The sequence below is a fragment of the Gadus macrocephalus genome, chromosome 19 (genome assembly GCF_031168955.1).
Source record: "Gadus macrocephalus chromosome 19, ASM3116895v1".
NCBI lineage: Eukaryota > Metazoa > Chordata > Actinopteri > Gadiformes > Gadidae > Gadus > Gadus macrocephalus.
Window position 1 is genome coordinate 12,252,077 of NC_082400.1, and position 21,419 is coordinate 12,273,495.

At 44.9% G+C, this 21,419-nt stretch overlaps 3 protein-coding genes across 4 annotated transcripts; all 3 read right to left on the reverse strand.

Annotated features, from left to right (window-relative positions):
• Positions 1–1,350: 1,350 nt before the first annotated feature.
• On the reverse strand, positions 1,351–1,829 carry LOC132447472 (histone H2A). Its single transcript, XM_060038258.1, has one exon. The coding sequence runs from the start codon at positions 1,784–1,786 to the stop codon at positions 1,403–1,405; it is 384 nt and encodes a 127-aa protein (XP_059894241.1). The 5' UTR covers positions 1,787–1,829; the 3' UTR covers positions 1,351–1,402.
• Positions 1,830–3,450: 1,621 nt separating this feature from the next.
• On the reverse strand, positions 3,451–21,398 carry tmpoa (thymopoietin a). The gene is made up of 6 exons (XM_060038268.1): positions 20,811–21,398; positions 11,897–12,014; positions 11,317–11,466; positions 9,287–9,435; positions 4,956–5,056; positions 3,451–4,422 (listed from the first exon to the last, which is right to left on the reverse strand). Exons 1-6 carry the CDS (start codon positions 21,057–21,059, stop codon positions 4,002–4,004), a joined length of 1,188 nt encoding a protein of 395 aa, XP_059894251.1. The 5' UTR covers positions 21,060–21,398; the 3' UTR covers positions 3,451–4,001.
• Positions 6,439–9,204, reverse strand: LOC132447481 (proline-rich protein 2-like). Of its 2 annotated transcripts, XM_060038270.1 has the most exons (3): positions 8,408–9,204; positions 7,310–7,417; positions 6,439–6,950 (listed from the first exon to the last, which is right to left on the reverse strand). In XM_060038270.1, the coding sequence occupies exons 1-3, from the start codon at positions 8,549–8,551 to the stop codon at positions 6,576–6,578; spliced, it is 627 nt and encodes a 208-aa protein (XP_059894253.1). In that variant the 5' UTR covers positions 8,552–9,204; the 3' UTR covers positions 6,439–6,575. The 2 variants fall into 2 exon arrangements, with proteins under 2 accessions (XP_059894253.1, XP_059894254.1); XM_060038271.1 differs by having other exon boundaries at positions 7,310–9,204.
• Positions 21,399–21,419: the final 21 nt, after the last annotated feature.

Below are 21,419 nucleotides of genomic sequence, written 5' to 3' on the forward strand. Positions count from 1 at the left end.
GCTTGAGCTCCACCTTATATTTGCGGATGCCATACCATATTCCAAACTGGTCTAATGGCTTGTATGGCTTCTGCAGTATGGTACAATATCGATTCAGATAGAGCTCGACATCGTGATCTGACACGCGGCCAGTCCAGAACTTAACCACGAGGTTAACTACACCTATACTGACTGAGGAGTCAATGGACCAGGATTTCCACTTATCCTGTTGACTCTCCAAGAAATGGCGGAGTGTAGCTTGCTGGTAGAAACATAGCTCAAATTCACGCCTGTTTGGCAGGGCGATGAATGAATGTACGTCACGGGCACATAGAAGGTTTGATTCAAACAAGAGTTCTTTGCCAACATACTCCCGTGAGGGTGGATCTGATTCACCTGTATACTTCAACCTCGCCCAGTTGTCTGCAAATTGGGTTGCGAAAGATGATGCCATCAAAGATTTAGAGCACTAGACATCCGTCTCGTGCTCTGTACTTCTAGACCTCTAAATTTCCTCCCTTGCTTTTTAATATATTTTATTTAAATTTTGCAGGATTTACAATTCACTTCAGGAAGATACAAGAAAATACACATTGAAAAACACATTTGAAAAATAAGATAATAATAATAATAATTCACAGTCAATAAGTGCCATGGCCTCATTCCTCATTCCTCATTCCTCATTCCTCATTCCTCATTCCTCATTCCTCATTCCTCATTCCTCATTCCTCCCTTGCCACGCCCAGACATGTTTCTGTAGTAGTTAGCTGCTGAGAATGAGTACTACCTTGAGTCGCAGTGACTAAATAGGGTAGTTGCGGACCTAAGTGAGAGCAACTGGGCGGTTTTTTTTTGGCGGACAAATTACGCGGCTGAGTAGATAAAGGGAAATGCTTTGATTAAACTTCATTATACGCTTACGCCTTCGATTATGTAATTGTAAAATATATATCTTAAAGGATTGAAGGTGTTAGATACCAGACCTACACGAATCCCGTATTTACGTTCAACACAAACATAAAATAGCAATAACAGGGTATAACGTATTGAGCAGTTGTACATCTGCAATACAAGTTGGCTATGATTAAATTGTGAATCCCTCTAATGGGTACGATTGGGATGTTTTTGTGACATTGAGTACTCAGTTTAGCATTAATTATTGAAAGGCTCAGCACCTTCCACCACCCTTATTTGTCATAACTAGTTTAGCTTCGGCTCACTCGTTTACATCATACAATATGTAAAGGACATGATAGGACACTGTTGTGTGGAACTATACTATTCCTTTAATAAGTATGGTTGAATTTTTTTTTTAATGGTTGTTGTGAAAGCTAGATTAATCCATCATGGAGAGGATCGTCTCTTAACGTATAGTAGGGTGGCTCTTAAAAGAGCCTTTGGGTTCTGAAAGCAGGTTGGTGGTTTACTTCTTGGCGGGCTTCTCGGTCTTCTTGGGCAGAAGGACGGCCTGGATGTTGGGCAGCACACCGCCCTGGGCGATGGTCACGCCACCGAGGAGTTTGTTGAGCTCCTCGTCGTTGCGGACGGCCAGCTGCAGGTGGCGAGGGATGATGCGGGTCTTCTTGTTGTCGCGGGCGGCGTTTCCAGCCAACTCCAGGATCTCAGCGGTCAGGTACTCGAGCACCGCCGCCAGGTAGACGGGAGCTCCGGCACCGACGCGATGAGCATAGTTTCCTTTGCGGAGAAGCCTGTGCACTCGGCCGACGGGGAACTGGAGTCCGGCCCGGGATGAGCGAGTCTTGGCCTTGGCCCTTGCTTTTCCGCCGGTTTTGCCTCTTCCAGACATATTGATTTGAATTCTGGTGAAATTCAAAGTATAATGGTTCTAAGAGCACTCCGGACAATATATAGTCAGTGAGGTCCGTGCTCATTGGCCGACTCAGACTTGAAAGGAATTGACCAATCACGGACGAATACATTCCCGCCCAAGAGGTAGCGCTAGTATTCTAGTCAAAAGCTAATAGCCCCCCATTGAAATGGAAGAGATGAAGCAGATATAAAATATAAAGGCTAACTATTATGGTTAATAATAATAATAATAATAATAAAACGTCTTGATCACGTACCGAATCCGAACGGAAACCTTTGGATATCAGAAAATGTGGAACTGAACTATTGGGAATGCTGATTTCTAAACCATACAACTACTCCTGTAGTCGGCAGTTTTTTTTTTTTTTTATAACATTAATCAATTTAACTCATTACATAGTAAATTGCATACATTTGATATTCTAGCGCTTCATATTGGTTATCGTTTCACTCAAGTAATGTCATATTACTTGTTCAAGGCATGATCTTACTTTAAAGACATTGTTTAGCAGTTTACCAATACTTATATGAATGCCATTTGGCGGTTTACAATTTTAGGCTTACCTTTAGATCATTAATGCAGTATCATACTACCGTGTTGGCTAATGCCAACTCAATTGATTACATTAGATTAATTTGCCTGTGTCCTTCTGCAATCATGGATAAACGTGGAAGTAACACCCCTCAGGTTATGTACATTTAAAATAATCTTCCAATATAGGCTGAATATCTTATAACCTACTAGATACCGCAGATGTAATGACTTTAAGAGTACGTTTCTAGGTGAACCAATCGTGAAAGAAGTTAATTAAAACGTTTGTGCGATCAGAATAGAGGTACGAGAAACGTTCTTTAGATATTTCGGTGGCTCTGAAAAGAGCCTTTGTTGGGGTGGCAGACGGAGTAGGTTTAGGCACGTTCTCCGCGGATGCGGCGGGCCAGCTGGATGTCTTTGGGCATGATGGTGACCCTCTTGGCGTGGATGGCGCACAGGTTGGTGTCCTCGAACAGGCCGACGAGGTAAGCCTCGCTGGCCTCCTGGAGAGCCATGACGGCGGAGCTCTGGAAGCGGAGGTCGGTCTTGAAGTCTTGAGCGATCTCCCTCACCAGGCGCTGGAAGGGCAGCTTGCGGATAAGCAGCTCGGTGGATTTCTGATACCGACGGATCTCCCTCAGGGCCACGGTCCCGGGCCTGTAACGATGGGGCTTCTTCACGCCACCGGTTGCCGGGGCGCTCTTGCGGGCAGCCTTGGTGGCGAGCTGCTTCCTGGGCGCCTTGCCACCGGTAGACTTACGAGCGGTCTGCTTGGTTCTTGCCATTTTAATTTGTGGAAGGACTGTTCACCTTCTGAGAGACTGAGGAGTTTATGTCACCTCCTCCAGCAGATTGGCCTTTTTCAAAGGTGGCGCGATCCCTGTAATGTTAACGATTGGATGGAGAGCTCTGACGTCACCGTTTAAACACGCCTACTTAACTGGCGCCCTTTTCCTAGTACGAGCTCTAAATTTTGTCGATATTTATTTTGCGGCATTTATATGTTGCGAAGTTAAATTATTTTTAATGTTTGACCTCCTTAGTAAGAGGCAGTTGGCAAGGACAGATTACTGGCATTTTTTTGGATGAACAAATTATCCTTCGGGCATGTTAATCCAATAACGTTTATTTGTAGCCATTTCATAATTTGTATGTTGAGTTTACATAATTCAAAAAAGAAATAAACGGGAACGAAATCATACATTTTCAAAATAAATGAGAATATCATATTAGTTAAAGAAATACAATTCAAAGATATGCATTGGGAAATGTTAATTCTCCCTATTGCATAAAACAAACAATTCAAATTCTGTTGAAGCAGGATATAATAGCAACAGAAAATCGACACATGAAGATAAAACACTCATCCCCATATCAAAACAAACACACAAACAAAGCGACACTTAGGAAAAAGCGTGAATTGGGAAACGGCGGCCTTGTTGGATCGAGGTCCGGAGACCAGAGTCACGTTGTGTTCATTTACTCACACCACGAAGCTAGTGGCACGCTAGCCTTTATGTTTACATCCTCAAGACTGAGTAGGCTGGAAAAACACTGGAATATAGACTTAGATAGTTGACTGATTCACAAACAAAAATAAAGCGAACTGTATTCCCCCCCCCCCACACACATTTTTTGGAGCCTTTTTCTGGGTGTTCTAAGCCACGCCCTCTGTGGTTCCGGTCGGCTCCGCCTCCGAGCGGCTGAAAGGACTCAAGACTTCGGCCTCCATGGTCTGGTAGACGAAGAAGAGGAAGGCCACCAGCAGAACCAGGAGGAAGAGCTTCAGCCAGACGGAGAGGCCGCGGCGCGCTGCGGGGGCGTGGCCAGCAGGGGGTGCTGCGAGGACCAGTCTGGGGGCTGCGGGGGCGGAGGAGGATGAGGAGGAAGAGGAGGAAGAGGAGTGGGTGGAGGGGAACAGGTTGGAGGATCTGTGGCGGGTCTCTGAGAAGCTGGTGGTGGTGGTGGTAGTGGTAGAGAGGTTCTTCGGGGAGAGCAGCAGGTTCTCGTCCTGCCAGAAGTCGCTGGGCTGGATGGGGCGTCCGGCCGCACCGCGGATGGGCTTTCGACAAGAGGCGCTGAAACAAAGGTCAAAGGTCACGGGTGGTCAGCCATCTTCTGTGTGTTGCCTTCCGGCTGAATCATACTGATGTAATCTCCACTAAACTTTTGAGAGAAAATGATTGAGAAGGATAGGACAGCAAACAATCACACACGAACCAAAGCCAATGTTTAATACTCGACTGTTTTACTCTCAGGTTTGATTAGTCAGCAGCAGTCAATAATCAACAGATGGCTCCATACAGATGTACGATGGATTGATCCCACGCCGACCTACCAGTAAGTCATCGATCGGTTATAGATCGATAACCAGTCCACAAAGCAGGGGATCGACCCATCATACATCTAATAATAATAATAAATTTAATTTGTAGAGCACTTTACATTCAGAAATCTCAAAGTGCTAATCTTCCTATTTTATCTTATAGTTTATCTGTATGGACAATCCTACTTGTGATGTCACATGTGGATGAAAAGGGCCTCTGTCCTGGTGGAACAACAGGAGTGTGTGGATGTTAATGTGCGCGTGTCTGCGGTGCTGTTGGCTTACAGGATTCCAAAAGGACTGTTGAAATCGTTGGCAAATACTTCCTTCAGGATGTCCCTCACTTCGGCTCCCTGGGTCTGTTCTGCAACCACCACCTTCTCCACCTGAACAAAGACGGAGAGGGAGGAACACCATCAACACCACCAGCCGACGCTCAGCGTGATACACCACTGAAAAGCAAGATTCTAAAACCAGCCATGGCAAGCAACACACCCCATCTCTAAATCCAAATGAACCCAACGTGAGGTTGCATCATTTGACTTATATTAAAGTCAGATTACCCAGTGTACCTTCAGACTGAAATTACTTGCGGGTCCGTCAGACGGCCACCAGGGGGAGCCTGCCAAGACACCCGACACCACAGAGCTCACCACGTGACAATCCCAAAGAAAAAAACACAATGTCCACAAGTTCTCCCAGTGAATGAATCCCATGTGAGCGTGCAAACAAACTACTACAGCGCCTCACCCACCCCGTTGCATCCCAGGTTTGTGATTGGACAAACTCAAGATAAGTAACCTTGTCGAAGTACGGTTGCTTGGTAACGACTGCCACACAGCCGCGCCTCCTGACCGGACTGAGGTCTGGGAAGAAGGGAGAGATTTTGTGCCGCTTCCCCTTCTCCACATGGTCGTTGATTCGCTCCTTCTCCAGGGGCACGGTGGGCGTTGGTGGGTGAATGACCAACGGGAATGGACAGATTAACACACAGCGCTTCTGGCCAGACGTAGAGCAGCTGTGCACACATCGTCACTCTCTCACAAACAGATACACACATCGTCACCCACACACACACACACTCTTTTTAACAGCCACCAGACAACCATGAGTCCGTCGGATCCGTACCAGAACTGGGGTGCAAGGGGCCGCCTGCTCCCCCCCCACAGAGAATACAGGAGGAAGGCTGTGTCTTTGGGTCTTGGGAGAAGCCAGGGGGGTGAGGTCAAACCGTTCGATCAGAGGTCTTAACTGATAAATAAAGTACAACTTTAAAACTTTAACTCGTATGACAATTGAAATATAAAAATTTATCTTAAGTGTACTGTAAAATAGCCATTTGGATGCATAAAAAAAAACACTTTTATGCATCCAAATCGATTAAATGGACTACAATGAAAATAGAAAAAGATTGTGTTCTAAAATCAAACTAGACAAAATTGTCCAGATGGAGCCTGGGTCAGTCCTACCCACCAGAACTGCTCTCTGAGAAAGAGTATGGGCGGCCGGCTGAGGTCCCTGCCATCGCAAATACAACAACGGTAAAAGGTTGTTACAGGAGGAACCTCAGACCACAGACAGGAACCCTTTCTTCACCGTGTAAACCACATCACTAAATCCACCTCTATTCAGCACAGAAAAGAGTCAACCAAACCAACACACCACAGAAGCCTCAACAAAACCAGGTGCCACAAAGTACACAATTAAATAAACTCAACCATTGAATAAATCAAATAATACGAAACAGTGAAAGTGAAGGAATGTGTCAAGAGTTCCTTTCATCAGCAGAGGGGGAGAAGGAGCGGTCTTTCTGCTCTGGTCCTGGGAGGAGGGCCGGTGTACACACGGAACCACAGAGTATCACGGAGCACCCAGAGGCCAGAAAAACAAGAAGCGAGAGAACCTTCACGCCAGGCCCTGGGACCTCTGAGGGCTGGGTCTTGGGGGTCCCTGGGGACCCCAGGGGCTGGATCTTGGCGGTCCCTGGGGCCCCCGTGAGCTGGGTCTTGGCGGTCCCTGGGGCCCGCGAGGGCTGGGTCTTGCCGGTCCCTGGGGCCCAAGAGGGCTGGGTCTTGGCGGTCCCTGGGGCCCAAGAGGGCTGCGTCTTGGGGGTCCCTGAAGCTCCTGGGGGCTGGGTCTTGGGGATCTTCTCCCCCGAGGATTGAATCCTGGGGTCTTCTCCCCCGAGGATTTGATCCTGGGGGTCTTCCCCCCTGAGGGCTGACGTGCTTTCAACACCACGGGGTTCGGTCTCAAAGTGGCAGAGTCCTCACTCGGTCTCTGAAGTAGCAAATAATATAGACGCCTCAAAAAGGAGTGGTCGCTGTAGAGGTGTCACAAAATGATTCCACAAATGTACTCCGAAGTCCGCTCTGTGATGAATGAGGTGGATCAGAGTCTCTTCTGACGTCAGACCTCCACACTGATGTTTGACCGCACACTCAACTGTGTACAAACAATGGCCGAACCTAAAAAGTATGTCCTGGTATTATCACACGGCATCTCCGTTAAATGCAAAACACTACACCCGTGAGACCGTAAGACGCCATATTAATGACCAATATGATAATCAATATACAAATTCAGAGATTCCAACACCCAGAGTGGCTCCCATTGGCCAGACCGTGGCCTTGAGGTACCTGGGTGTTGCGGGATGGAGAGGATGCGGGGTCAGTTTGAGTCATACTGACCAGGGGGCGAGGCTGAGGCTCAGGCTCCAGTACAGAGCCCACATTGTTAGGACCAACCTGGCAGGAGGGAGGGAGGGAGGGAGGGAGACGGCAAGAAAACACTGATTGAGAGATAGAGGCAGGAGAAAAGACAAAAAGCCAGAGAACATTGAGAAAGTTTGAGATGTGCTATATAGATGTTAAACTATGTGAAGGGAAACCCGATGAGATACAAACCAAAGAAAGTGGGATACTGACAGTAGATACACATGTTGTGAAGAAAAGAAGGAGAGGAAGGAGGAGCCAAAGGTGTTGGTGACAAGAGTGAGGAGAGATCAGATCACGTGATCAGTGAGAGGGTGAGGTAATCCTGTTAATGTGAGACCAACAGCTCCACTTTACTAGAAATAGTCACGTTTGCAAGCCAGTTAAATGAAACTATTAAGCAAAGGGACGGTCTAGTCTAGACAAAAGACCCGAGTCAACTTGAAGTATGAAGAAGGGCGTATTTAGGGATGAGGTTTAGAGAGCGAGGTGGAAGAGATCACAGAGGTAAACGCTCTAAAAGGTCCAGTGCACCCACCACGTGTCTGGTGAAGAACTCCAAACCACCGTGTCCAAACCACAACCCGAGAAGCACATGACCTCCCCGTTAGTGATGGAGCTGAACAGAGCTCTGTTTCAAATGGAGGACATTCCCTCCTGCTCCCCACCCAGTCTGACCCTAGAAAGGTCACCGTACGCACAAAGCAAGTCAAACAAGAGATAACATGTTTAAATCTACACTGATTACATGATGAGTTTATTGTGGCTGAATCAGAAGTGGAAACGTAACATTCAGATATGGTATTAGTTTGACTGGTCAGTCAGATACCGTACTGGTTTTGGCTGTAGCCATTCAGATACGGTACTGGTTTGGCTGTCACCATGCATTGGTTATACTGGTAAGGGCAGAGTCTTTTTTTCAGTTGGACGCAAGATCAAAACCTTGTATGGTCTTGTTTGGATTTGGAGTCCCAGGGGAGAAACGACACCACCCAAATGTGAAGAACTAAACCGGACGTTTACGGTTTGACAGGCGAGGCTGGGAACCAGTTGGACCCGGTACGACGTCCTGCGGTTTGGGCGTTTAACATTCAGAACCTCCTCGTCCAATGAGGCATCGCTGGTCTGCTCAGACGAAGGAACACACACAAAAAGGAACACACACATTCACACACCTCAGACACTTGAACACCCGGTCGGCGGGAAGGAGAAGCATACCAACAATCTTCTGACATTCCTTTGCCTTTTTTCCTCTCCCCATTCAACAGGTTATCTTCCCCAAACCCACCAGCAGGGGGAGCAGCTCTACTTCACCAGAACTGAGGAAAGCACCCAGAAAGAGAAAGGGACTCTTCTGATCTCTGTAGGATAACCCCCCCACAGTTCATATCGAAACTGAAACCACGTCCCGGTTGGTATCTAGACGATAAAGAGAGCAGATTGGTTTAAAGGGAAGGCCAGTGTGTGAAGGACAAAACCAGAACAGGGCTTATTTCCATCAGGGGCTTGGATGGGGGCGTGGCTTGTCGTGTCCCAATAGCATAACCATGTGTGTTCAGAAAAACACACATTTACGACTTGGCATCCAACAATTGGAAGCAATGAAACCAAACAATTGCAGGTGTAGGGATGACACCCCAACAACCGTGATTATCTGGAACCTGACACCCTTGAAGCCGTTTGGCTCCGGCAGCACCGCAGAACAGTGGGAGAACATCTGGATGCAATTTTAAAAGAACAACAACATCACTCAAACTCACTCCACACACCAACGACCATGAAGTCCACTATGCTGTTGAGCGGTGCTTTTGGGTCCCCAATCCCCCATCGCGCCCCCCCTCCCCCACCATAAGCCCTTCTGGGACCCGGGTCCCCCGCCTCCAGGGCCTAAGGACTCCTCACCTTGTGGTGCTGGCTGCTCCGTGTCCTGGTGGTGACGGGGATCTTCCCCCGGCTGCGGACCAGTCTCTCCACGATGGGGATGGGCTCGGGGAGCGGCTCCGGCTCCGGGATCACCTCTGGTTCAGGAACGGGGACCACCAGGACCTCCTCTGGAGAAACACGGCGCCGCGGTTAGCTTGGCGACACACGCACGACCACGAATGGGCTGGACACACACGCCTCATCCCCATGGACGCACACAAACCAACTCCTCATCCCCAAGGATGGACGGACGGACACACACTACGGTGACGGGGGCCATCCGCAGACATGCATCATTCATCACCTACAGCCTTTCAGTCACCTTGGATTAAATTGTCTGCCCAAACTCAGTAGATGCTTTAGGGTAAGTGACTTCAGGTAAGGTACTAATAGCCAGGTGTTCTTTGTCTTGCAAAACAGAAAGTCTTAACCCTGGGCTGCTGATCAGGAATCTCAGGAATGCACATCTCACAAAACAGTCCCTGAAGTATGTCCACTATGCGTATGAAAAGATAAGGTTAAATGGAAAAACATCACACCTGAAACTATAGCAGGTGATGAGTGATTACCCAGAAAGTTTGTCTCCTCCATTTGATTTGTTTTTTTTCATTCAATGAATAGAATAGCATCCTATTATTATTCATGTATAGATTCCATTTCTTTAGTATCATCACAACCACCTGCTCCATCCCCATCTCTGGGTCAACAGAGGTCAAGAGTAGGGATCGAAACCCGGTTCTATGGAGGACCCGGTTCCACTTTTTCCAAAACCCGAAAATCGTTAACGTTTGGGCTTATCGATACCACTATCAAGTCCCGTCCTTCATTCTTTTTTCTCCTGTAGGTCCTGTAACGTAATGTTGCGTCCCTCGAGTTGCGTCACGGCATTTAAATCAAATCAATCCAATCACTGCAGCGTGTCCAATGTTTTTGAATTGAATAGTAAGCAAACAGGTATTACAAGTAAAACAAGTGAAGTCTGGCAGTTAACTTTGCTCGCGAGGATGGCTGAATGGGTGGAAATCATTTATTGTAAAGGGGGGAACACAACCTCAATGGCCAAGCACATTAGCATTGTGCATCAAATAAAGACCAAGTCTCCGAGTTGAAAAGAGTCATCCTGTCTCCTCCTTCTCCTGTCACACCACAGACGGGCCCGTCTTAATCATCCACTCAAAGTACGAGCGGTAATCGCACAGACATTAGTTATCTACTTATCTTAAAAAGTTAATAAAGTTTCAGATGTGCTGCGTGATGTGTTGAGGTTGGCTCAGTAAGACGACTGTTAGGTTATCATGATGCGTTCAAATGTAACAGAGAAACGGTAAATTGAGTTTTTGGTGAGAAACATGAGCAATACTGTATTACTCATGTTTCTGTATTACTAATACAGTTGTATAGTGCTCTAATCATTTTAGTATATATAATTAAAACTACAGGTGTCAATATTTATTAAGAATTACATGTTTAATTTAAAATACAATTATTTATTTCCTAAATATTTTCCTCATCACTAAAAACGTGTCGTATTTCCACCAATTAATATAAAAGTATCGAATGGGGTATCGATAAAGACTCGGATCGTTAAGGAGCATCGAAAATGGTATCGATAAATAAATATTAATGATCCCACCCCTAGACAAGAGACGAGAGGAGGACGATGATGATGACTAGCTTCCGCAAAAGACCCAAGACTAACTTGTTAAGGGTTCACCTGCACTCTGCAAAGCCTTCCCCTTCCCCTCCCCCTCTAACACTTATTGGGTGTCATACGTCCTTGCACTTGAAAATACTACTTTTATTCAGGCAGTGGATTAACCTAGCGATTGTTAGTGCTTGGCACTTGGTTCTATGTACATCCTTACTGTACCTTAGCGACAGTGATATATTGTTTTCTCTTTCTTCGGACAAACTGACTTATTGTAAATCCCTTTGGTTAAAAGCGTCTGCCAAATGCCCTAAATGTAAAGTGGTGATGATGATGATGATGATGATGATGATGGACTCACCGTCCTCCTTGTCGCTGAAGTCCAGGTCAGCGTGTCCGTTGTGGTGGACCTCTGTCTCCATGACGATGGCCGGGAGTTCAGGCGTTGCCGGAGAGATGTTCTCTTCCTGCAGTCTCTGCAGCTTCTTCTCGTAAACACGACGGGTCGACGCTGGGACAGACAGTCGCATGGTCAAGACTAAGCCAATAGGAGGAGTCGCAGGTAAAGACAGCCAATAGGAGGAGTTGATGGTCACCATACGGCCAATAGGAGGAGTCGATGGGCAACACAATTCCATAAGAAAGGGTAGATAGTTATCTTTGTTTACCCTTTCTCCCCCCCCCCCCCCGTCGATTACTACCGTAACTCTAAAGCCTTGTGAACTGTCTTCAAGACAGACACTTCTCACATGAACTTGACTTGTAACCTTTAAGTTAGGTTACTAGTTCGATCCCCGGCAAAGTCAGAATTGTCGGTTGAATGAGTCGGCAACGTTGGCCCACTCCCAAGTCGGTGGTGATGATATGCAGACACGAGAACGGTGAACACGTTCCACCAGTTGGAGGAGATAAGGAGCATTTGTTTCCGTGGGTGAACTCACCCACGATGGGCCCCGCGTCCACGCCGTACTTCATCAGCTCCTCCTTCAGGCCCTCAGCCGTCAGCTCCGCCACATCCAGGTCCTCCATTTGGACCTTGTCTGTCTTCCGGATGGCCTTCTGTGGGCGCAACATGTCAGTGGTCAGCCTCCGTGACTCAACCGGGGTATAGTTTAAACACAGGATCTAGGATCGACAGGTTTATAGCAACCAATTAATGGTTTTATTATGAAAAGCTAAACTATTATACATGCCTATAATATAAAGACATGAAATATTGCCATTTTAACTACAGATTGGGAGCTTTTTAAGTCAGTTACCTTGAAATGCACATGTTGCTCTGATTGGTAACAAAAACAGTTTCAAACTAAAACTAAAAACACTTCTATTATTTCAAGATAGAAATGATCAGTGTGTTTCAATATTATAATCTTTATGGCAGTCATTTTTCTGACAGTAGACAAGTGGTAAAATTCTAGTAATTTTTTTGTTCAGTTATTAATGAAATGGTCATAAACCTGTCACTCAATCCTCAACATTATCAACTTGTAATCTGATCCTTGGTTGCCGAACTGGCAACTCCTGTATTTCAATTAATAGCATGCATTTTATTATGTTAATAAGTTGATACAAAAATAATAAGTCATGGCTCGAGTGCATGATTGTGATTATTAATTGAAAACCCGTCCTCTCTAGAGCAGTTTGTCCATTCTTGGCTACTGTAGAAACATGGCTTCTGCTCCCCATGTAGACAAAGGGGTATGGAAGTAAATCTGTGCCATCGGGTTTTGAAAATAAAAACACATTGAATTATAAGCGCTGAATATTTATGCATTGAAATAACCTATCTGAATTTTTTGCCTATGAATTTAACTCTTTACATTTTCAATATATCATGTTCACCTTTATTTTTCAATGTTAAAAAATTCAACGTTAAAATATTCAACTCAAATATTTTCAACGTCCAAAAATTCAGTCCGCCAAAGTCACCATCAAAATTCAGTGTACGAAATTCAGTGTTAACATCCGGGGACCCAAGAAAGAGCAATCGATCCTAGATGCTAGATCGCGGTCAAACGAGTGTGCGCGTCGTTGGATGCCTGACTCTCTCACGCGGGAAGGCAAAACAGATTTTGCCATGTCCAACGGCAACAGCAGCAGTAATAGTGCTTCGGTGAGTACATTTTTCTATATATATATATATGCCATTCGTATGGGTTGTTTCTGTAAGATTCAGCAATGGACAATACTAACGGACACTTATACATAAGAAGGACGTCGAATTGAAAAATAGGGGTAGTTCGGAATTTTGGACATAGGGCCTGATTCCCAAGTTAGCCTTGGTGTTCTTTATCATTGGAGACTAGGCTAGCTAGGCTAGCCACAAGTCAACGGGCATATTTTGATGCTGGTTTATAACGTCTTTATTGAAGATTTCAGGGGTACAGTTGTAACAGTCAGGTTTATAATATGTAGCGCCACTAGGTGGCGCCTCCCTCTTCTTCACGTACAGTGAAGAAGCGCGTGCTCTTTCGCTCGGCTAGAATAAACAGCTGTATACGATCGAAGTCTCCCTTTCTAATATGAGTTAGTATTTAGTTACTGATTTGTTGTAGGCAGGAATCCCGGACTTTCCACCTGTGTGTTAAATATATATAGTGCCGTGGAGACCTGGCGTGTTATGGTCAAAAGCTTATAGTATACTAAAAGTACCGTGAGGAGAATCTCGCATTACATGTTGTCTCCTTCTTGCTAACCCTGACCTACTGTACCATCGCACGTTACACAGTATGTGGATAGACCAATTGGCTCTATCAAATAATGCTCCCACTGCAGAATCACGTTATTTTACACCACTACTCACCCCATGTACATTGTTTTATAACGTATATATTGAAGATTTCAGGGGTGCAGTATGTGCAATGTATGTAATGAAAAAAAATAGCACTTCAAGAAAAAACATAAATAATCAATTAAACTAAAGAAATAACAACTACAAAAGTGTAGCAAGTATTGTTAAAACTTGTATATATTTGTGAATGGGATTATGCATGGGTTTATATATGCAATAGCTAATAATTATTCAAAATATCCAATAATACAAACATTTTATTTTGAGTTAGGTTATTTCAATGCATAGATATTCAGTGCTTAGAATTCAATGGGTTTTTATTTTCAAAATCCGATGGCACAGATTTACTTCCATAAGTGATGCACAACACTGCTTAGAGGGCTCAAAATTAACACTCGCCAAACTGGGTAAAGTAGTCTTAAGTTATTGAGTCCACCCGCCCCTTTGGCTGGACACATCTTGTCCTTCAGCTGCAGAGAGCTGAGAGCAGTCAACAGTAGCCTATATAGACACATTTTGAAATAAGCCATGGAAGAACTACTCCAAAAACATTCACAACAATCTATTTAATTTATCCTAGATTGTAGAAATATGTATAGTAATTGATTGAATAGGCTGTGTTCAATGTATAAAGTTTGGTTTTAATTAAAAGGAAATGTTCTAAAAATGTTTATCATTATTATGATAATTATGTGTATAGATAAACAATATACAGATATAGATATTAATATTATTGTCCTATGGGCCAATGGACCAAGATGACATGCTCAAAGGTAATTAGAGTGAAATGCAAGGGTTATGGTTATGCAAGTTCACACTGTGCTACAAAATTTATTTTTATGCTACTGAATTTTTGTGCTTGCTGGCACCAGTGCCACTTAAAAAAAATAAGCGAACAGCACTGGATATGCATTTATAGTTCTTCCTTAATGTATTTACTGTTTTTATATTCTTGCTTTTAACAGGATGAGTTGGATGACACTGCACAGGCCTGGAACACACACCATCAGGCCATCGAAAAACCTTAACGTCCCCAGCGGTCGGCCGAACGTGATGTTTGCATTACCTGAACTCTATGGGACAAGAGACTTCCTTTCCCCAATTGAAGATTATGATTTTCAACTGTGCAAAAATGAATGTATCTTTCGCCAGACCAAACCGTGTGATCCAGATCTATATGAACTATGCAACATCTTTATGGCTGAGTCCAATCTCACTCTAGCAACAGATTCATATCAGGCAGTGAATTTGTACATGCACCTCAGAGAGGCCATCAGGGCATGTGTGTAGGTCAGACGTATTTAGTTGTGTCTTGTGTTGAGCTTCGAAGTGGCAGGATTTTTTGGTCACATAAGTAATTCACCTTGCTGTCCTTTTCCTTTATAAGTTTCTTTTAAAGTCATAGCTCAACATCTCTAGCTTTTGGCAAATGTTATATTCCTTTAAACGATAGTTTAGAAACACAGAAATGAGGGGGGGCTTTATAGACAAAGCCTGTAAAAAGTAAATCAAATGTGTATAAATTTCAGAACTTTACTTTAACAAATGTATCACTTTTTTCAGTTAGAATTGTATTTAACAAAAAAGGTAACTGGCTTCAGTAACTAAATGTGAATACTTATTCTGACGCCCCGTGCCCACTACCTCCGTCAGTTGTCCGTTGCCCATTGACTTTGAATGGGGACGGTCGCGCAATGCATTGTGGATCCGTCCGTTGACTTGGAGCGTTCGCCACCGTCAAAAAGTTGAAAAATGTTCAACTTTTTCGGCCGCGACGGATCCGTCATCCAATCAGATCGCGTATGCAAATTTAAGCACTGTGACGCGACTCGGGCTCTGACGATACTGGAAAGCGGGAAAGCGGGTCATCTTGCCTCGCAACAAGCAGGAAGAAGCGGGAAGAACCCGGCGAAGCGATTTGATTGGCTGACGGTTGCCTCTGCAAAGACTACTCCCCCATCCGTCAGCCACGCCTTCCCACGTCCGTTGACTGACGGTGCAGTGGGCACGAGGCGTGAGTCTTTCATGATAGAATATCATTGGATTTCAAATGATGGGACCAAAAAAATGTATGTATCTATCGAACTCTGAACTTCTGATGGCCAATCAGTACAAATATTGACATGTTACCGACAGAAAAGCATTTTGAAATTATCTGTGCATTTACAACCTTTAGTTTCAAATACTGAGAGAGGGGTTAAAAAACGACAACACACGCTATTCATGTTTTTGTTGAGAATGGACGATTTTTTATTGCTGTAACTATATTGCTATCCCGTATGTGGAACTCTGAATAAACAAAAAATTGCCAAACAAGTTTAGTGCTGTTTCCTGATTTTTTTCTCCATATTTTTCACTGGCCACATGAGCTAGATGAAAAACTTAATGAACTAATAATTGTACTTGTTCAAGAACAATTGACTTAATTATTCTTGTAATCAAACTAGTATTACTTTTCATACCATGACAAGTTCCTGCAGTCTTCTTAATGTCACATGATGTTGCTGTGGTGTCAAGACAGCTGATTGTATACAGCAGGGGGTGCGGTCGTCCTGCCGGTTCAAGTAGGATAACCTGAAACCTGTATAAAATCAGCTGTCTTGACACCACAGCAACATCATGTGACATTTAGAAGAAGACTGCAGGAACATTTACAATCAAAACATGTCAGGGTATGAAAAGTAATACTAGTTGTATTATTATGTACACTATCTATTATTATCTACACTAGTAGTTAGTTTCGTCGTCTGAGACGTCTCGCCCTTCGTGACACTCCTCTGGGATCGAGCTCTTTCAACAACAACCGCACTGCCTCTTTCCTCACACACAGTCGATGCTCCCTGCATTTAGCGTACATCCATCGGTACCCGTGAAGCTGTCCAGAGTAGGCCTACTGCAGTTGGTCGCTAATAAAATCCACCAGGACCGACAGGTCAGAGTACGCCTTGCGGCGAGTGTCCCCTATCTCACAGTATCCTCTTCAGATGTCTCTCACTTATGTGGAAGGCGTGCCTACTGGCAAGTATTGATTTGATGTCCGAATATTTGAGGCCAAGCTCAAAATAAACATTGATAAATCCCCCAAACTCCATCGTTGTGGTTGTTAGTTTTTTCCTCTGACCCGAATGACGCGACCACTCGTTTGACCGCGATCTAGCATCTAGGATCGATTGCTCTTTCTTGGGTACCCGGATGTTAACACTGAATTTCGTACACTGAATTTTGATGGTGACTTTGGCGGACTGAATTTTTGGACGCTGAAAATATTCGAGTTGAATATTTTAACGTTGAATTTTTTAACGTTGAATTTTTTAACATTGAAAAATGAAGGTGAATATGATATATTGAAAATGTAAAGAGTTAAATTCAGAGGCAAAAAATTCAGATAGGTTATTTCAATGCATAAATATTCAGTGCTTATAATTCAATGTGTTTTTATTTTCAAAACCCGATGGCACAGATTTACTTCCATAAAGGGCTCATTTCAAGGTTACGAAAACATGATTCTTATTTTCATGGGATACACACTAATTTAAACACTGATGAATACTATATTATATTTCTGCCATGTCTGTTCTGCTAGATGCCAGCAAATCCTAAATACTGCACCTTTGCTTTGTTAACATCGGTTTCAGCCGTCAACAAACAAACAAACAAACCAAACAAGAAAGCCACACCCTCAAGACTACTACTACTACCACATAAACTACTCTGTACGACGCGGCTGCGGTTCTTTTGGCAGCGTTCAGCCGTTGAGTGTGTAGCTCAGAGGAAAGCCGCCGTGTTTACACAGCGACTGGCCCGATGTCAGGAATGTGCCGAGAACCTGTCCACCAGGTCATGTCCATTCACCACCAGCAGGTCCTAACACGATACAAACCCCAGGGCAGCCCCAACACAACAGAGACGCCAGGGCAACAAGACCCCCTACACAACATAGAACCAACAGACCCCCTCCACAGTGGCAGTAAGACCCCCAACACAAGAGAGATTGTTTGTAGCCACATCATGTTTGATTGTGTGCCCTGATGTCCCAGCCTGTGGATAATTATCTACATTTTATGTAGAATAATGCAAATGTATGGTTAGATTTTGTGATATGTTGTCACCACATGTGGCATCTCTTGTTAAAACTTGGGATTCAAACTTGAAGGAACTACTGGAGTAAAGGAGAGCTTGACAAGCAAACCCTAACAAAATGCAAAAATTTGTCCGTAAAGAGAGCGAACATCCTGTCCCCGAGTCTCTACTTCCCAACTTTACGCTGCAGAGCCATTGAGCAACGCAGTGTAAACATTTGGCTTGCTAGCCCTCAGACAGACCCGCCTACAGGAAATTAAATCTCTGCTCAAAGTAAAGCCTGGAGTTCAGGGACTTGGAGATGGAGGAGGAGGCCGCATGGCTAGGAGCCAGAGCACAGACGCCAGCCAACACTTCTGTTGAAAGGGATTTGATAAGTTGAAACAGGGCGGAACGGACAAACACGTTATAATTCTCTTCCCCTCTAAATCTATTTGACCTGTGAAGAACCACAACTAGGAAAGCATTAACTTGAAGCCCGACTGCTAACCTCCAGGGAGGTAGAAGCAGTCTAAACTCCTCAAACCAGACCGAGGCCTGCAGCCAAACGGTTGCATAGCGCTGGTTTATGCATCCAACATAAGGGGACACGCTCAACCAGTCAATGCTAATTATCTCTTCAGAGATCAGGCAGCACATTTAACATTGCATGTGACAGAATGGGGGGGAGAGGAGAGAGGGAGAGCGAGTAAGCGATAGACGGAGAGAGAGAGAGACAGTGAGAGAGTAAGCTATAGGGGGATAGAGGCGGGCCGGGCACGTGTCTGGTTCAGGCTGGAGGACGGGGGCCTGCTGGTCGGTTGCGTAACCAGCAGCATTCCATGAGAGCTGCGAACGCGGGAGAACGGGAAGAGGGAAGAAAATATTGGGCTGGTATTCCCGATGCCACACCCTCAACGCTGAGTAAAAAGGACAAAAAAGGAAATAGCTGGAGCGGGCTTAATCTGTGGACTGCACTCCTACACAAAGTAACAGGCAGCATGGATTGAAAGAATATAGAAAGACATCCTATTGACAATCAAAAGGATGTTATAAAGTATAGAGTAGAAAGAGTAGACAATATAAAGTAGAAAAAGGGCTTCATGTGGACTGCAGAAAAGTATGGAATATAGAAAAATAGCCATCAAACCAAACTATTCAAATAAATGCCCTCGACCCTAGAAATACAGAAACTAACAACTAAGAACTATCGTCCACACAACACACAGAATCTACCAGCCCCCATAGCTTCGGCAACAAGATGGCTCCCAATACACTCACATCACATCCTCCCTCCCCCACTAACACGCGAACCATGACCCAGTGGAACCGCTGGCAACACAACTGGCTGAAGTCACCATGGTTACACCAGGTGGGTTTCCCCCCCCCCCCTTAGCTGTGTGGAAAAAGTCACAGCTCAGCGACTAGTTTGTGGTTGCCCTCTGCATGGTCGTCTGCTCTCACCACAGCACTTATGGACGGAATCTCAAACACTTCCAACTGTTGGAGAGATTCACAACTTTGCTACTGATATGATTAACAGTGGAGGGGGGGGGGGGAATTCAACTTTAGGGGGAAAGAAGGAATCATGGGGGTGAGGGGGTGGACTAGAACCACACAAAAGGTATAATTGAAAATGACTCGTCTCCTCAACTAAGGATTTGATAATCATGCCTTTTTTGTCTGCACGTGGGGCACTATTAGTTGTACTTTCACCAATTTTTATAGTGGGCTCTAATCTCACGAGAGCAAGTGTGTGTGAGTGAGTGAACTATGTGAAGCATGTGAGGAATGCAGGGTTTGAATTGAGGCAGACTTCAGCCTCCATCACAAGGCTATAATCTCAGAGGCATGGTGGGGGACGGCGTTCAAGAGAACACTGCGTTATGACATAAAGACCACACCAATTTCACGTGTGATTTGTGCTTTTCCCTCTTTCACTCAAAACAGACTCAGCCCAGAGAAAGCATTTCCTCAATAAAGCAGAACTCTGCTGTAGCAACTTGGACCAGAAACAGAGCTGGCAGCAGTAATGTCTGTCACCTGGAGGGCTTTAAAATCACTCAATAAAACATTAAGCTAGATAGGACGCCAATCCTATCTGAAGGTAAACTGGTTTTAACAAAACACTTACAGGCTTTTGTTAAGAATAAATTATCAGACTTTGTTTTAAATTTACAAAACGCAATGCCTCATCAAGAAAAGTTAAACAGTAGCACAAAAACCTGAGTTTCAATGTACTATAACGTATAACGAGTAGAGTGACGGATGTATTATCTTAACAAAATAATCTCAACGTGTAAAATAAATTTACATTTAATATTTAATTGATTTAGTCGACAGGGCCCGAGTACTTCGTGTTCCCCTCCATGTCTCATGTTGTTGTGGGCAGGTGGGGAGAGTCGACCACGCCCTTCAGAAGCAACAATGAGACCAAGAAAATAGTTCAGAAAGCTTTTTCAAAAACACAAATCGCGTATCTCAAAGTGTAACATACTGACTTTTTCCTTAATATTATGATATAATTTCAGCTTTAATGACCGCTTAAGTAAATGGAAATTTGCCAGAAAGTAGAATTCAAAACCAGGACGAAGAAAACTAAACGGAACACCAAAGGGGTGAGGCGAGAACCAAGAACCCGAAGATTAGACAAAACACTCCGGATAAACCCGTTATCTCAGTGTGGTTTCAATGTGCGGACTGGTTTCGTCCCAGTCCAATTCAAACTCAACGCCCCCCCATGATGAGCCTCTATGGTGACTTCATCATCATCGCAGATTAATTTGGTGATCGATGACTTTAGAGAGGTCAAGGGTCACAGCGGGAAGTGCAGCGGGAAGTGCAACGCATATACCTCCTGATCTAGAAAGGCTATGTTCAGATAATTTTACCTTTACCTTTTACCCGTTTAGTTAAAAGCTTTAAACCTCTAACCCATCTACTTCCGGGGGGGGGGGGGGGGGGGGGAAATCCAACCTCATGTGCGTAAAGTTTGAAAGTCTCACCCGTCCGGAGGAGCGGCTCACGACCACGGGCGGGGGCAGGTCCTCGTCGCTGGAAAAGCCGTCCAGGGTGGTTCCCCCGTCCAGTGCCCCCCCGCTCCTCGTGTTCTGCACCGTGAGGTGCTTCAGGTACAGCTGGACGTACACGTCCTTCGGGGCGCTGGAGACAGGCAGCTCCACGTTGTTGATAAGCAGCTCGTTCTTCAGCTTCTCCTTGGTGAGGACCGAGGGGTCTTCCAGGTAATGAGGCATGGTGGCGGGCTGTGGCCGCGGATTCCTCTGGTCTCCGGCGGTAACAAAGTCCGGTTGCGGCTGCAGGGTCCTCCGGTCTCTCGGTAACAGAGTCGATCTGAGGGGGGTGAGGAACAGGGGTACAAAGCCCGACACGAGAGCGCCGCTTGTCGGAATTAAGTGACCGAACCAAACTGTGTTATAATATAAGTATATATACCTATAATAAGTATATCATAACACACGGAGCGTTTGTACACCAGTAAGTCCCAATACTGTGGTGGGGTCCTGGGGTACTCCGACTACACCGAGGTAAATAAGAGAGCATATGGCGCCTCAGCGTGTCGCGGGAAGTCGACGTGACCCAACAAGGGCGTGACC

Excerpts from the sequence above, each read along its gene's own strand:
- LOC132447472 (XM_060038258.1), bottom strand. The coding sequence starts at position 1,786 with ATGTCTGGAAGAGGCAAAACCGGCGGAAAAGCAAGGGCCAAGGCCAAG.
- LOC132447481 (XM_060038270.1), bottom strand. The coding sequence starts at position 8,551 with ATGTGTGTGTTCCTTTTTGTGTGTGTTCCTTCGTCTGAGCAGACCAGC. Across the intron at positions 7,418-8,407 it reads CCAGCCTCGCCTGTCAAACC|GTTGGTCCTAACAATGTGGG; the intron begins GTAAACGTCCGG and ends CCCTCCTGCCAG. Across the intron at positions 6,951-7,309 it reads CTCCATCCCGCAACACCCAG|AGACCGAGTGAGGACTCTGC; the intron begins GTACCTCAAGGC and ends TTGCTACTTCAG.
- tmpoa (XM_060038268.1), bottom strand. The coding sequence starts at position 21,059 with ATGCCTCATTACCTGGAAGACCCCTCGGTCCTCACCAAGGAGAAGCTG. Across the intron at positions 11,467-11,896 it reads GGACGCGGGGCCCATCGTGG|CGTCGACCCGTCGTGTTTAC; the intron begins GTGAGTTCACCC and ends TGTCTGTCCCAG. Across the intron at positions 9,436-11,316 it reads CTTCAGCGACAAGGAGGACG|AGGAGGTCCTGGTGGTCCCC; the intron begins GTGAGTCCATCA and ends GTGTTTCTCCAG.